The sequence below is a fragment of the Phoca vitulina genome, unplaced genomic scaffold, assembly GCF_004348235.1.
Source record: "Phoca vitulina isolate PV1807 unplaced genomic scaffold, GSC_HSeal_1.0 scaffold1, whole genome shotgun sequence".
Taxonomy (NCBI): Eukaryota; Metazoa; Chordata; class Mammalia; order Carnivora; family Phocidae; genus Phoca; species Phoca vitulina.
The window spans coordinates 916,646-933,403 of NW_022589704.1; the positions used below are offsets into that span (position 1 = coordinate 916,646).

General features: G+C 45.6%; 2 protein-coding genes across 4 annotated transcripts in view; one reads left to right on the forward strand and one right to left on the reverse strand.

Annotated features, from left to right (window-relative positions):
- Positions 1–8,839, reverse strand: part of SEPTIN2 (septin 2) — a 33,036-nt gene extending 24,197 nt beyond the window's left edge. For both annotated transcript variants that reach the window (XM_032430718.1, XM_032430639.1), the window contains exons 1-3: positions 8,762–8,839; positions 1,244–1,273; positions 505–625 (exon numbers count right to left, since the gene is read on the reverse strand). In XM_032430718.1, the coding sequence (XP_032286609.1) occupies positions 505–625; positions 1,244–1,252 (130 nt within the window). In that variant the 5' untranslated portion in view covers positions 1,253–1,273; positions 8,762–8,839. The remainder of the gene's footprint in view (positions 1–504; positions 626–1,243; positions 1,274–8,761) is intronic.
- Positions 8,840–9,019: 180 nt separating this feature from the next.
- HDLBP (high density lipoprotein binding protein) overlaps positions 9,020–16,758 on the forward strand; it is a 74,694-nt gene continuing 66,955 nt past the window's right edge. The window contains exon 1 of one of the 2 annotated variants that reach the window (XM_032430844.1): positions 9,020–9,158. The gene's annotated coding sequence lies outside the window, so the exon portion shown is untranslated. Of the gene's footprint in view, positions 9,159–9,474; positions 9,619–16,758 lie in introns of those variants that run through there. The other variant, XM_032430932.1, reaches the window with a different exon arrangement.

The following is a 16,758-nucleotide window of genomic DNA, read 5'->3' on the forward strand; positions in this document are numbered from 1 at the left end:
CAGCTTACACACAGCTACTCGCAGGTCTCAGCTCCTTGCCCTGGGGGACTTCTCTGTAAAGCTGCTGGAGAGTCCTCCCAACACAGCAGCTGGCATCCCCCAGCGTGAGTGATTAAGAGAAGATGGGGCAAGCTGCAATCTCTTTTATGACTCTGTCTCAAAGTCACACACCTCCGTTTCTGCCCTACTGGATACATGTGTAAGCCCTACTCAGTGTGGGAGGGGGTAGAAAGTATCACAAACACCAGGAGGCAAGGGTCACTGGGGTCATTTTGGAGGCTCACTGGCACTTTCACCACAAACAAGGAAATGACAGAAATATTAGAATTTTACTCTTCAACAAAATATTCTAAAGATTTTTTTTTTCAAATTCCCTGTTATTTGATTCTGACAATAAAGGAATTTTCCCTTTGACTTTATAGGTCACACTGTTATACCCTAAAGATTGGGAAGGGAAGATATCCACATATTTAATAAGCTTGAAGGTATAAGTTAATTTCTTACCGACCACCATTAGTGTGAACTCAAAACCTTTTTTCACTGATTTTCGGTGAACTTGATTGGGAAGATTTGCAAATCCGACATAGCCAGGAGTTTCTGGATTTATAAACTGAGTTGGTTGTTGCTAAAATAAGATTTTACAAAAAAAGAATAAATACCTTACTAGTTGCTTTTAAGATATAATCAAACCTGTGACAAAGATATATTAGTTCTCACAAATTAAAAAATATATATCCACTTTCAAAAAGTAAAAATTACTATGATGATTATGCATCAGATAGTAACGAATACCCAAACACTCAAAAATAAAAAGAAAATAATAATCTTCCAATTTTAACCACAAGTTCTGCTTTTCTCAGCATGTCTTTTAGAACTAATTTATTTCAGGGCTCTGCGCTAATTTGCAAGAGCTGATACAAGCCAATTTATCAACTGTAAGAGCCCTATAAATTTCATGATGATAAATTATTCAAATTTTAAATTATTATTTGATTGGTCTGCTGGGAATGATGTAAAGAAGGATAAATGGATTGTTACTGATGTATTTAGAAATAAGAAATTGGAAATCTGAAAAAAGAAAGCTCAAAGTTTTCAAAATGTCAATTAAATTAGAACTGTCTCAATGAATCAAATATAACAGTTGTATTAAAAATGAGTCATGTAAGTCTTGACTATAAACAGCTTAAAAACACAAAGCAGTTTCTCCTTATACTGTAGAGACATGAAAAGTGAGATCTCTTACCTTAGACATCTTCAGTGAAGTTTTCTTGATCTGTTTAAAAAAAACATGTACACGTGTTTGTATATATACACATACATTTGACTTAGCATGAACTGACATGTAAAGACTTACACATAAAGCATAAACAGCTTCTGTTTCACTTGTCAATTGCATCAAATTACAAAAATGAGATTATCTCATTATAAATGAGATATAAAAAGGTCAATTAAATCAAACATATATACATATGTATACATACAAACGTTCCATATTTCCAATAACATCCAAACTTTCTTTAGTACTGATTATACACTAAGCACCAGGGACACAATTGGAGAAAAAGGCAAATTCTCATGACCTCTGGAATTATGATTTTCTTTCTCTGAAACCTGTCTACAAGGAAAGGGTGCTTGTAGAGTACTATCTGCTACTGAAGGTTCCTTGAGATCCTGAGTACTAGTTTTTGACAATGGGGCGCAAAGAGCAACATTTATAAGTAAAGGAAAAAGAACTGAAGACACTGGAGTGCTTGAGGAGTGTAACAACGGTTTTAGAGACATTCGTAATTTTAATATGAATTTTAAAAGACTTGAAAGTTTGGGGAACACAGAGTCTACTGGGTAATCTTTGGTAACAAAGTCAAGAGATATGAATGCAGTCAGACTTGATTCCCTCTGGAGCTTAGAAACTTATTAGGAAGTTTCTTTCCTGTTCTTGCCTCCCCATCGCCCAAACCTTAACATTCTCGAAAACTGCACACCCTGTTTCCCTTCTGAATGTAAATGTACCCAACCACCTCTGAAGAAATGAGGCTCCTTGCACCCCCACACACGGTTTGGTTAACTAACGCTGACAGCAGTAGGATTTGTATTATTTCACAGAAGACAAGCATTATAGTCTTGGTTCTCCTTCTAGTAGCCCATTGGAAGTCTTACTCTCGCCTATCGGGCAGGAACAAGAAGGGAGGCAGAGGAGAGCTGTGAACTCACGTGCAGTCTGTAAACTGCTTGTTGCTACCACCATGACTGAGAAAGGAGTGTCTGGTAAGACCTGGGCTAAAAGGGAGGGCCACCGACTGAGGAGGTGTGGAAAGCTCCAAGTGTAGGTGGGGAATTAAGGCAAACTTAAAGTAGGACTGTTAGACAAAAACAGAGGCAGGAGATGAAGTCTGAAGAACCTTTTGGCAAGGAAAGGAATACAGTGGATCCTGGAAAAGACTGGAGAACAGAGGTCCTAAACATGAGGACTCTGGGAGTAAGATGATAGTGGACCACATCTCTCTGCCTCCAAGAAGAGCTAAATAGGCAAGCTGCAGGAGGAGGAAGGCAATAATTTGAACCAAAAAAATAGTATCACTAGAATAAAGATGCAAATACACTTTTTAAAAGAAATAAAACTGGGGGCACCTGGGTGGCTCAGTCAGTGAAGCGTCTGCCTTCAGCTCAGCTCATGATTTCAGGGTACTGGGATCGAGCCCACATCAGGCTCCTGGCTCAGCAGGGAGTCTGCTTCTCCCTCTCCCTTACCTCCTCGCTCATGCTTTCTCTCTCCCCCTCTCAAATAAATAAAATCTTGAAAAGAAAAGAAAAGAAAGCTTATTGGACCTAAAATCCATGATTTTCAAACTGAGACTTTGGTAGCTCAATTGAACAAAATGGTCACAGTTGAGACTTGAATTGTGACTTGGAAGACCAAATATAAGAAATCTTAATGCACAGGCAAAAATATAGAGAAGGAAATCAGGGGTAAAAGATGGTCTTGGAGGAACAATCTAGGCCATTTATACCTCATTAACAGTAAGAGTTCTCATTAAGTGACGAAGGGACAGAGGGAGGAAAAGAACAATAATAGAAGAAAATGTTCCTTAGAAGAACAAAGATCAGAGTCCACACATTAACCAACTACCTGGAGTGAATTAAGATCTCTTGAATAGAAGGGACACCCTAGGAAAATTCTATTAATAATATAGGATTAGTATTAAACCACCTTACCAAAACCTAAGAGTTGGTGGCAAGAGAGAGCACAGAAGTAAAACATTCCAAAGGGAGAGGTGAGGGGTCATATGGGATATAGATGATCCTGGCAGAAGAAGGAGCAGACATCTTTTTTTCAAATAGAGATTAACTGTGACTATAAAAGGTAACCATTTAAAAAAAAAAAAAGACAGCAAACTTCTAAGTTAAGAGACAGATACAGAACAGCAACTTGATCAAGTCAGCAAAATTATGGAAAGGAAACAAGAGGAAAAATAATAAAATCAATCATTAAGTGGACAGATATGCTTAAAACAAAGTAACAAAAGTGCTGAAAACAAAAGGACAGGCTAAAAGATACCAGGCTGGCCAAACACAAAGAAAGTAGGACAGACAATAGTATCAGTCCAGGTGAAATTTAAGGTAAAAATGTGACCATGATAAAAGGAACCATTTATAGGGAAGATATAACATTCCTAAACTTGCATATACAAATTACAGCAGATAAATACATAAAGCAAAGACTAAGAAAAATGTTAGGTAAACTTGATAAAAATACAAATCACGTACAAGACTTTAATAGCATCTCTCAGAATTACAGATTCAGTAAACAGAGTACGAGCAAGGGAAGAGGATTGTGTAATGCAACCAATAAATAAGAATTAAGACACACAGAACCTTGAATTAATAAAGAAATGCAATTAAAGAAAAAGTCATGTAACTACTATAAGGAAAATTTAAGCAAATTTCAAAATATAGCTTTACAATTGATGTTTTCAACTTGTGATCTGTTAAATCTGGGGGCGGGGGGGTAGATAAAATACAACTCCCAATTATTTGGAACACTCCTGGATATCCCTTGGATCAATGAGGGTAACAAAAGCAAAACCACAAGCTATCTAGAAAGCAACAGAAAGAAGACAAAAGCAGATCTACGGGACACAATAAAAGCTTCATAGACTCTGATGAGAATTTGGATTTTAGGTATTTTCATTAAAGAATACTGAAGATAAAGAAATTTGGCTCTCACATTATTGAGAAATAAAGTAACTCAATAGAAGGATAAATAGATTCAAAAGCTAGTTCTTTGAAACAAATTCCTCACAAGTCCCATTAAGGGGGGAAAAAAAGCAAATATAGAAAAGAAGGTATAAACACAGACTCAGGAAACTCCATGTATCAAGATGGCCACAGATTTGAAAATCTGGAAGCAATGGATGATTTCCTAGACACTGACGAGAACAAATACCACTGAACAGCTGAATCAAATCTACCAGTGAAGAAGGGACCAAGACAGATGGAATTAGAGCTGCGTCCCATCCAACCCTGAACAGGTAACACCCATGTCACTTAAGCCAGAACAGAAAAAGGGAAAGCACTCCAATTTATTTTATGAAGAAACTACAACTTTTAACAACAAACCCAGAGAGAGACCTAAGAAAGCTGGCTAGATAGCGGTATGTCAATCTCACTCATGAATATAAACGGCAAAAATTCTCAATGAAATATTTGTTAGCAATTAGGTTCCAGAAAAATACCAAAAACATCTATCTACATAAAGCCATTACAACAAATTAAAGAAGATAATCCTATATGAATGCTGAAGAGACATATGATAAAATTAGCAACCACCTCTAATAAAAACACTAAGGAAACTGCTTAAATATAACCCAGGGTATTCCCGAACACCAATGGCAAATGTTATTCTCTCAACAATGGAATACTAAATCTATTTAAACTACAATCACTAATTAGGCAGGGATGCCCATTATTACTGTAATTATTTTAAAACACTCATTCTCTGATTGTCTCATTTTTTGGTTGTTCATTTGAATTAAGATCCAAACAAGATCTCACCATAAAATTCAGTCAAACAACAAAATGAAAAAAATACAAAAGCTTTTTCACTGTTAAGACTGAATACACAGAAAACACAAATGGTTCAGTTAAAAAAAAATTCTAGGGGCGCCAGGGTGGCTGAGTCAGTCGAGCCTCCGACTCTTGATTTCGGTTCAGGTCATGATCTCCAGGTCATGGGATCAAGCCCTACTTCTGGCTCTGTGCTCAGCGGAGAGTCTGCCCAAGATTCTCTCTGCCCCTCCCCCCACTCAAATAAATAAATCTTTAAAAAAAAAATCTAGAATAAGGTAATTTAGTAAGATGGCTGGATACAAGCCAGATACAAAATAATTCCTTTCTGTACTAGTAATGAATATAAAGGAATGGAAATCGGGGTGAAATGTCATTTACAACCGAAGTAAAACAGAAAGCAACCAAGCATGTAAGAACAAATTTAGAAAAAACAGGGCCTAGGTGAGTCAAATCATTTTTATTTCTCCCAAATTAGTATATAAACGTGGTCCAACCCTAGATGGAATCCTAACGTGGGTTTTTTCTTAAAGGGGATAAAGTGACCTTCAAGTTCACATGGAAGAATAAAGGAGTGGGCACTTGCCTTAGAAGCTATCTACATGTATCTTATTTCAAACCAACCCAATAGCACACAGGACTGTCATGGAGGGCTCTCCTGAACATCCACAGACTTGCTTCTCCTCAGGGAACCCCGGGCCCCTGCCTGGGTTCTGACCAACTTCATCTGAGCACCCTGAGAATGCTGTACCTCGAGCCCACTTGTGTTCACCTTATCCTGTTAAGCAGGACTGAGGATGTTCCATAGGAGAGAAGGGGAGCTTTCATTGCTCCCTATCAGTTTCCTGCTGGAAGGAAGTCAGGGAGACCTATCTGGATGCACACATATAGGAAAATGGAGAATACCGTTATTGGAACAGGCTACGAATTTTTTTTTTTTTAAGATTTTATTTATTTGACAGAGACAGAGAGAGAGGGAACACAAGCAGGGGGAGTGGGAGAGGGAGAAGCAGGCTTCCCGTGGAGTGGGGAGCCCGATGTGGGGCTTGATCCCAGGACCCTGGAATCATGACCTGAGCTGAAGGCAGATGCTTAAAGGCAGACGCTTAACGACTGAGCCACCCAGGCATCCCCAAACTACGAATTCTTTAATTTAGCAAGTTTTTCTTGCAATATGGTATTTCTTTCATACTCAGTTTTTTTCCTGAAATGTAACTTGGATCCACTACGATTTTCTAACAATGTAAGTTATTAGCTGACTAATGTAAAATGAAAATTGCAAGAGGAACGTGGAACTTTTGAAGCACCTGGTTTTCAGTGAAAAAGCCTTGATCAAACAACACAGGACGCCAAGCACTGTGATTAATTTAAACCATGACCGCAGACCATTTGGATCCCCCTAACTCAATGTAGTCAAATAAAAATTTTATTCTTTCCGGTTGTGCTCATCATAGATGCTAGCAATTGTTTAAACATTTGCCTTTACTTGAACATGGCTTCCTTCTTCCACCGAGCAATACTCCCATCCCAATTCACATAAAACAAAGCAACTTTCCCCAAACAAAAGATGAAAAACAGATGGGTAAAACTAGATTCTTGGCAATACATATAAATTTATTTTGCTAGTGGTATTTACACTAGTGGATTGCTCCTAACTACCAATCATAGACATGTTATTCTTCTATTTACATACATTACCCCCTCACACACAAAATGACACTGCTGCGTAAGACCCCAAATATCCATAATCCCTTATCCAGAGCTCTTGAGACATTCGGCATTCTTTGGATTTGAGGAAGGTACATACACTACACAACACAACCTCCTCAATGGCTACCTGGGCAGCACACCCCACAATCAAATGTATTTTCTATAGTGACATATATGACCATTAGCACAAAGTATAAATACAGAATATAAAATGGCTTCAACCCAATTCTGCTGCCGAATGAGTTCTGAAGTCCCCTTCTCTCTCTTCTTTTTCAGCAGTTTCTGTCTTCGGATATAAAAAGGAGTTGGGTATAAAAGGGGACCTGAGGGGCGACTGGGTGGCTCAGTCGGTGAGGCGTCTGCCTTCGGCTCAGGTCATGATCCCAGGGTCCTGGATCGAGCCCCGCATCAGGCTCCCTGCTCGGTGGGAAGCCTGCTTCTCCCTCTCCCACTCCCCCTGCTTGTGTTCCCTCTCTTGCTGTGTCTCTGTCAAATAAATAAAATCTTTAAAAAAATAAAAGGGGGGGACCTGAATCACATTTACGAATGATGACAGAGGGCAGTCTCATCCCCTTCCCTCCTCCCATTTCCCTAGGTCACCCTGCTAGCTCAAAAGCAGTCAATGCAAATCTGATCAGATTGAGAATCCCTTGTTCTTTACCCTAGGGTGCTGTGCCAGGTGAGAGATCAAAGTGGAAAATGGGAAAAAGTATCAGGATCAACTTCACAGCTGAGACGATTACTGCCAAGATTTGACAGAGCAGTACACATTGTGAGTTAGGGTACTGGGTGGTACAAAGAAAGCCTGAGCGGGAGCTACCAAAACCGAAAATAACGAACCTCAAATTACAAACACTAGGAAACAGCTTTTGGGACCTCTACACTGCACTGTATCTCTTATTAGGATGGCAAGGTTGTTTCGGCACATTAAATTTATCTTGAGGTATTATGATTGGGGTTGTTAAAGAAAAATCTGATAACCTACTATGTGCTGATCACTGTGCTAGACAACGGGTAAGGGTGACAAGACTCACACACCTCTTCCCCTCAAAAGACTAACAATCCAGTAGACAGCTACCAGAGGGAACAATTGGGGCCGACATCAGGCGCACACCTAATCCAGCCAGAGGAAATCTATTCTGGGCCGAATCCTGAACAACAGAGGAGGGACTAGACAAGAAAAAACAGGGAGCTAACTGGGTTTCAAACACAAAGAAGGGTTTGGGCCCAGAACAAAGACGACAAAGACCCAGCAGTTTGAACTGCAAGTTCGGTTCTACGTGTGGAGGAAGGACAGACAAGGTAGGGGTGGTACCGACAAAAATGAGGCCAAAAAGGTAAAAGGCGGCCAGGTCTTGTGGGTCCTGCGGCCACCGAGCGGGGGCTTTACTGAGCAAAGGTGGCCGCAGGTCGGCTTCACGTCAGGCCCTCACGGGCATGGTGGCCCCCCACCCCCCATCCTTCCGGACTCGGCCGAGCACCGGCAGGGGCCGCCTCCTCCTCCTCTCCCCTGCTTCGTCTGCGGCCAGGAGGAGCCTGGGAACTCACCAAGACGACAAGGGCTTGTTAGGGCCACTATCGGCCAAACGACAGCGGGGTGGAATGGCCCAGGTCGGGGCGACGACGGGACGCCCCACAGGCCGCAACCTGGGCTTTCCCTCCCCAACCACGACCGCCAGCGCACGGCGGGCGCCCCAGGCCCAGCACCGAGACTATCCCTCGTAGTTCGCACAGGGACGGCGGGGGGTCACTCGGGTTCTTTCGGCACACGTCCCGCCGTGAGGGCCCGGGGAGGGCCCGGGACCCCGAGGCGGAGGCGGGCCGGGGACCCCGGGCCTGCCGCCCCTCCCCCACACCAAGCAAGCCGCCCCACCCGCACGCCCCCGGAGCCGGCCGACCGCCGGCCGCGAGCGGACCCCCGCCCCTTCTGCGTCGGTCCGCAGCTCGCGCTCCCCGCGACGGCGGGGACTCATGGCGAGGAACTCACCGCCGACGAGCCGAGGAACGGGCGCCTACCGACCGCGCCGCGGACCCGCCCAGTGCCCGACGTCCACTCGCGCCCCGCCCTGCCCCGCCCAGTGCGCGGATGGCGTCATCACGTCGATCCGCCCCCTTGCCAACGCTTTCCTCGCCCTGGCCTGACCTGGCCTTCCTCCCCTCCCCCATTCGCTGGCTTCCGAGTGCGCAAGCGCAGTCTCGTCCGCGTCTTCCGCCTCTGCGCAGGCGCCGTGCCCCTCCCACGGCGGTTGGCCATATAGAGGCTGGGGGTGGGGGGGAGGTCAAGCATAGCCTCTTCTCCTTTACCAAGATGGCGGCTTGTCCCTGTTTCGCCACAGTTCCTACCTTATGAGCTTGGTTTCCTTACGCTGATAAGAGTGGAACAGGTAATGTGAGTTTTGCTTTGTGGGTACGTAGAGTGGGATGAAGTGCGTTTCTTTACAAGGAGCTAAGTGACCGCTGAGGAGAAGAGAGGCGGACGGGGTAGGACAGGTCACGGTAAGAGTGCGGAGCGACCACGGGCCGGGATCCTTCGCCTCCGGTCCTCTCCTCCAGGAAGATGGCGGCAGCACCGAGCTGGGAGAGCTGGAGCAGGGCTGTGGAGGGGACGGCGAGCGGCCGAGCGGGGCTGCTCTAGCCCCGGGCCGCCGTCATCTCGATGGTGCGGGGGCTTCGTCTCCATTGGCCGCCGCGGGTCACGTGAGCCGGCGGGCCTGTGCGCAGACCACCGAGTTGGGCGCCCGTCCCCGGGGACGTGGCCGTAGTGCGCCCGGGCTGGGGCCTGCGCCCCAGGGGAGGGTGGGGCGGGCGCGGCCCCTCGCTGTCTCCTTGCGGGCTGGTCGCGAGGTGAGACCCGGGGAGCATCCCCGAGCCAGCCGCGGCGACGTGGCTCGGGGACGGGCGCGGGGCTGCGCCGGCCCGGGCGTCCTTTCCCCCTCCCGGCGGCCTGCAGGCCCGCCGCGGCGCGATGGCAAATGCCGTCGTGCGGGGAGCGTTTGTGGAAGACCCCCGACTGAACGTGAACTCAGTTCCCAAGGCTCTGCTGGGCGAGGGCGTCGTGTGGGGAGCACTGGGGGGCACCGAGAGGGCGTTGGAAAGGTGGCTAGGTCTTCGGGGCGTCCGCCTCGGGAAACGAGAGGGCTGGGGCCCCCTGTACGTCCAAAGGCAGCATGTCCCTGTGCACTGTCACCGAGCCCTGCTTGTGGGCAGGTGAGCGCTCTGAAGGCGCGCAGGGGAGCGGACGTCCCGGTGGCCCGGCGCCCGCCTCCGGACGGTCAGTCTCGGGCCCGCGGGGATGAAGGTAGGGCACGGCACGGTTCGGCCTCTGCCTGCCGCAGCCGGCCGTGCTCCACGCAGAGTGAGCTCGATGTCGCTCTGTGGAGTCAGACCTGCGCTCGGAGCCCTGACGCAGACCCCGTGCTGAGGTTCAGGGCTTGATGCTTTTGCAAGAAGCACCCGCAGGCTAACCGCGTTAAGTACATTTGGAAGCGGTGTTGTAAAGTAGTCGAAAAGGTGTTTGGTGAAGAACGGGTCCCGTCGTTGGAACTCCCCGCCCGCTGGCTCGGAAACACCAGCCGTCAGCCTGTCCTGAGACAGGCTGGGAGAAAACGGAGCACACCGCTTCAAGTCCCGAGGGACGACATTTGAAAGCCAGTTAAACTCTCTTCAGTGAGGATTAAACTTCCCGTAACTTCCCGCAGTTCTGCGCGCCGGGCACTGTTCGGGGGCTTTCCTCATTTTCTCCGGTCAGGTTAACGTCGGCGCCGTAGATGTGCGGAGAGTAAGGAGAGCACTCCCGAGGCGCGGTCAGCCCGCGCCCCTGGGCGCCCCCGGGGCCGGCGCATCTCCCGCGCGGGGCCCTCCCCCGTGGGCCAGGCTGACGTTTCCCAAGCCTGATGGGGGAATGTCCTCTTGAATCGCCAAGTTGTGATTTTTCCTTTGGTCCTCTTGTTTGGGGCTTCTGATTGTCTGACTTTGGCCTCATGCCTTCACTTCTTCAGCAGCTCAGTTCAGAAACGTTTATTGGGAATTGTGTGCCAGACACTCTTAAGGATTCTAGGGATGGAAAGGTAAAGAGGATGTAGACTTTTTTCCTTTTCCTTAAGCAGCTTATGGTCTAGTATGGGGGATTCACTCGTAAAATAATTAGATTACAGTGTTTTGAGTGCAGCAGTGGGAATATGTACAAAGTATGGAGATAGGGAGGAGGTGCTAATTACCTGTTGTGAAGTTTTTACAAAGAATGTGGTTCTTGAACTGGATTTAGAGGATGAGTAAGAGTTTTACCAGAATGGGGTGTTCTAAACAGCAGGACTAGCTTATGCCAAGGGAATGCATGACAGCCGTAGCTGGTGACACAAATGGGCAAGAAGTTGAGAATTTGGTATACGGCTAACATCTCAATGGTGGAGGGCTTCGCTCAGGTCCTGTTCTGAAGGCCTCCATGCCCTTCCATCAGTCCTGTCTAGGATGCTCTAACTTGGACAGGGTTTCAAGTGATTATTACACTGTCCACCTGGATGACTTACGAGCATTAGTCACAAGTGGATGAGATAGATTCTCCATTAATGCTTCCCAACCAAAACTTGTTTATTTACTAAAAGTGTCTGAGCAAAGAACACACTTCTTGAAGTGTACTTATATTTGATGAGGCCCATTCAGCATACATCCATCCCGGCTGGGCTAGTGATCGTAGGAAGCCTTTTTCCCTTTCCTATTAAGAAATAACTAAGCTCCTGGAGGAAACCGCACACAACTGAGTTCTTAGTTGTCAAGCTACAGTGGCAAGAGGTCCAGCATGCATATTGAAAAGTTTTTGGCCAAGTGGAACAATAGCCAGAGAGCATCAGTGTGTCAAAATGCCTTTTCCCTTAAGTTATGAAAGCAACACAACACTCAACATTTGAAAAACACTCTTTTCATTTTTATGACATTTTAAAAATTGATTACACAAGTTATTTTGTGCTAAAGTAAGTTGGTTTTTTTTGTTTATTTTGTATTTCTAAAGTCAGACGTTTTAGAAGTGATATCCCTAGTAGGCTGTTTCACCAGGCATGCTAAAATTCCTCAAATACTGCGGGAGACCAGCCAGATGTGCTGTCCCAGACCTGTCTGGGCATCATGTTGTGTTAGTCATCTTGATGCTTGCCGTTAATTTAATAACAATACATTTACCATGTGCACTCTCTCTTAATACATTTTATTGGCATTCATTTGAATTTTTAAATTGAAAATTTTATTTCAAGTCAAGGCTATATTTTCAAGCAGTTTCTTAAAGGAGTAATATATGTAGAAAGGCTTGTACGGAGACACTGAATTTCCTTCCCCAGTCATGTTTCCTCTCCTGCGAAGCACACATGTCCACCTCTTTGCCTCCAGCGCTGAACAGCACATGTGCTCTCCTGCCGCTTCCTCGCTTTCCTCCCTTGTTGTACGCCCTGCCTCCTCACTTTGACTCTGAGAATGGATGTGAAGTTCCTAGTTTTCTTTTACCGCTCTGCCTTCCCCACGCAAATACATGGCTGCCTGAAGCATGTGCACCTGTAGTTTGGTTAGTCTAGTATTTAGTGTTCATGTTATGACTCCATAGTGCCGTTCACAGCTAGGCAAATGGTGTGATGGGATTACTTTTCCTTTCCTGCATCAGGTTTTGTTTTCCCTGAAGTTCTTGTGAGTCTTGTTTTTTGTTTGTTTCGTTTTTTTGTGTATTTGTCACTAAAATTCAACCCCAAATTCACCAGTTGCTTAAATCTCCTTTCAAGAAATGGAGTCTTTTTTATTTAATGAAATTCAGTATTTTGTTAATCTCATCTGGAATAAATATCCCCCAGGCTCCCACCTGCTGGATTCTTCCTGCAGATCCCACCGCCCCCTTGTGTCGGGTCCTTGGTTTCCTGGAACTCTGTCTCCCTCTCTCTTATTACCCCTCTTTGTGATGGAGTGCTTCCTTAAGGAGTTGCCTGGGAACAGATGCGGGGAGATAAAGTTTTGAGAACACATATGTCTGAAAGTGCTTTGTTTCTACCCATGTGTCTGAGTGAGAGTTAGACACCATTTTGCTCAGACTTCTGTCTTCAGGGTTATTGTTGAAGGCTTCAGACATTCTGATTCTTCAGCCTGTATATATGGCTATTTCTTCTCTGAAGCTTAAAGGATTTTTCTTCCTGAAATTCCAAAACACCCAGTGCAGTGATGTCCCTTGGAGGCTGTTTTCATCCAGTGTCTTGCCTACTCTTGAGGCCCCTTTATTTAGAAACTCCTGTTCTTCGATACTGGGCATTTTTCTTGATTTGTTGCTTTGATTTCTTTTTTTTTTTTAAGATTTTATTTATTTATTTGACAGAGAGAGACACAGCGCGAGAGAGAACATCAGCAGGGGGAGTGGGAGAGGGAGAAGCAGGCTCCCCGCTGAGCAGGGAGCCCGATGCGGGGCTCGATCCCAGGACCCTGGGATCATGACCTGAGCCGAAGGCAGACGCTTAAGGACTGAGCCACCCAGGCGCCCCTGTTGCTTTGATTTCTTTCCATTCACTTTCTCTATGTAGAATTCAACTGTTGGACCTTCTGGATGGACACTCTGATTTTGCGTAGTTGTCCACTTTCTTTCTGGAAGACGTTCTTAACTTTATTCTGGCTGAGCTTTTGAGTTGTTCTCCGTGTCCCCAAGAGTGTCCTCTTGCTCGCTCTGTTCCAGCCTTCTCACGTCCTGGTTTTGTTTCGTAGCTCTTGTGCTTCTCCTTATCTCTCTGAGGAGTTCCTGAGTTTTCAGGTTTTCTTTCCCTGAAGTCACGGTTTGCTTCAGGCTACTTTTTTGGGATTTTGGCTTTCATGTCAAAGCTTTTCTGTGCTATCTGGTGATATTTTCCCACCTGCTCAAATGTCAGTAGTTGGGGCTTGCCAACTGTGGTGTTCACTGCAGATGTACCTGCCTGGGCCATTTCCTAAGGCACCCTGTCAGCTTCTTTCCGTCTCTTCAGATTCTCCACAAAAATATCTTCCAGGCTCTTGCCTGTGTCCAGGGGGCCAAATGAGGAAGAAGACTACGATTTTAGCAATATCTATGGACAGACTTAGTCCTCTGTCTTCAGAATGGTGTCTCACCCTCCGTTGTAGTGGGTGTCCCCGGTCCAAAGATTCTGTTTCTCTTTCCAGGGGGAAAAAAACACAGCCTTTGACCAGTGTGTGAAAGGCACAAAACAAAAAAATGTCCTTCTTAATAGTATTTTCTCCCCACTTTTCTTTCTGAGTGCCCACCAGCTGTGTTATTTTTAGCTTACAACATGAATTTCACCTAAATTTGTAATTCTTCTGTTCTTTGCTAGTCCTTTGTAGCCCAGGTGTGGATTTTGCTTTGTCTTACACATGTGCTGAAATGCCCTAGTACAAAAGAAGAGGTGAATAGGTCAGTCTTCATGGTCAAGAAATTTGGGGGCACCTGGGTGACTCAGTTGGTTAAGTGTCTGCCTTCAGCTCAGGTCATGATCCCAGGGTCCTGGAATTGAGCCCCACAATGTCAGGTTCCCTGCTCAGCTGGCAGCCTGCTTCTTCCCTCCCTCCCCCCCCCCCCCATGCTCTCTCTCTCTCTCTCTCTCTCTAATAAATAAATAAAATCTTAAAAAAAAAAAAAAACCTTGGAAAGACAGCCATGATGCATTTTAAATGGAATTAAGTGTAGCAAGTGGTGAAACAATGCATATAACATGATCCTATTTTTATTTAAACCATGGACTAATATATCTAAGAAAAACCCTTGGATGAAACCATTTTGGAAATATTATTGGGGGAAGAATCAGGAGGGATTGCCAATTTTTATATTGTTTTTGTTGTAGCTGTGTTTTACAATATTTTTATGCTGAAAGTCCTATTCCTTGGTAGACCGCCACTGCAGCAGGCTTGCTACAGTGTCAGTAAAACCAGTATTCCTGGGGCGCCTGGGCGGCTCAGTCGGTAGGCGTCTGCCTTCGGCTCAGGTCATGATCCCAGGGTCCTGGGATCGAGCCCCGCATCGGGCTCCCTGCTCGGCGGGGAGCCTGCTTCTCCTTCTCTCTCTGCCTGCCACTCTGCCTACTTGTGTTCTCTCTCTCTGTCAAATAAATAAATAAAATCTTTAAAAAAACAAAAAAACAAAAAAACAACCAGTATTCCTGGAGCCTTCACAGCCCCTGCCCATCCCACCCACCCTGTGTCATGGGTGGGGGTCTTCCCAGGAGGCTGAGCTGTGCCCTGAGGCCCCACCGCAGGGAGAGCAGGCCTCACCTGGAGCAGGAGAGGCAGGAGCCAGCGTTTAGTAGCAAGGGCCGTTGAGCTATCAACATGAATGTTTTACAGATAAGTGTTTTCTGAAAACACTCTCAGGTTTTCCTTTTATTTGTATGAAGTGCTATCTTTAGACATTCCTGAAGGTGGACCTTGTGAGACATGCAGTGCTGTTTGTCCCTTAGGATAGACCACCAGGCATCGGTTCATTCTGCCAGAGCAGACAATGGGTCGAGATGCTGGTACAGGTGAGAAGGTGGTCCTCGTTGGATGGGAGTCAGGAGACCTGGACTTCAGTTTGGGGCCTATTAATCAGCCTTGTGACTCAGGGTGTTTCTTGACCTGTAGGACTTTAGCTCCTTCCTTTTAAAGATAAGAAAGCTGAATCTCTGAGGTTTTGCTGTTATTGTTTTTACTCCTCTGATAGGACAGAACACTTGGTCAACTCAGTTTATCAGGAATTGAGTTTTCAAGTTTGGAAGGATGGCACTTGGAGCTGATAGTCATTCATATAGCATCCCATTTTGTGATCCATTTCAAGGATGCACAAGTGATATGAAAAGCTTTGCCTAGTAAAGCTATTTTTTTAATTTTATTTTTTTATTAGAGCGAGAGAGCACAAGCAGGGGGAGTGGCAGAGAGAGAGGGAGAAGCAGGCTCCCCACTGAGCAGGGAGCCCGATGCGGGGCTCGATCCCAGGGACCCTGGGATCACGACCTGAGCCGAAGGCAGACGCTTAACTGACTGAGCCACCCAGGCGCTCTTGTCTAGTAAAGCTTTTATTCATTGATTCCCATACAATTCCCATGCCCTTTATTTCCAGTAACTGTTCAACCAGGCGATTTTGCCCCACACAGAACATCTGGTGGTGTGTGGAGACAGTTTTGGTTGTCATGACTCAGGGGTGCTACTGGCATCTAATGGTTAGAGGCCAGAGGTGCTCTGCATCCTCCGGTGCCCAGGACAGCCCATGAAAAGAATTGTCTGATTCAAAAAGTCAGCAGTGCTGAGGTTGAGAAGCCCTGCTTTGCAGGGTCAGTCCTTAAAAGGGTTCTGGTATGTGGCTGTCACATGCTCCATTTTTCAGTTGAGGAGAGTAGAGACTGGCTGGGCGAAGCTTCTTGCAGGAGTGGCTGATTTGGGGCTGTGGTGCCTGCACTGTTGGAGTCCTCATGTCACAGATACAAGGAGGGTGATGGTAATAGAAAATCCTCACGGAGCTGCTGCCCTGCAGTCTCTGGTGAAGCCCTGCGTGTAAGCTCACGTGATCCTTACGGTGATACCACCGTTGATTTCAGTTCCTTCTTATGGGCAGAAGACTGAGCAGGACCAAGATCTGTAATGATTTTATCCTTATCTTTGTGTTCAGTTTTAGAAGTTTCACATGTTGACAAATTTACCTAGTGGTTCATCTGTGTCTCTAGGGCCGCTCTAAAGCTTGGGGTCAAGAACGCAATATGTCCACACGGTCTTTTCTGAGTTTTTCCAAGAGTGGGGCCAACCAAACTTTTGGAGCAAGATAGATATTCTACTGAAATAAGTACTAAAATAAGTACTAAAATTGTCCTGCATCCTTCAGGATTTTGAATCTCTTTCCTTGGTTCAATCATCAAGTATTTATTTTTCACCAAGTACATATCCATCAGTAAATTTCAGGTAAGGAAGTGAACAAATTAAAGTCCCGGTCCTAAAGTCAACAAGCATACAGGGCCCATCTCTGCAGTAACCTGC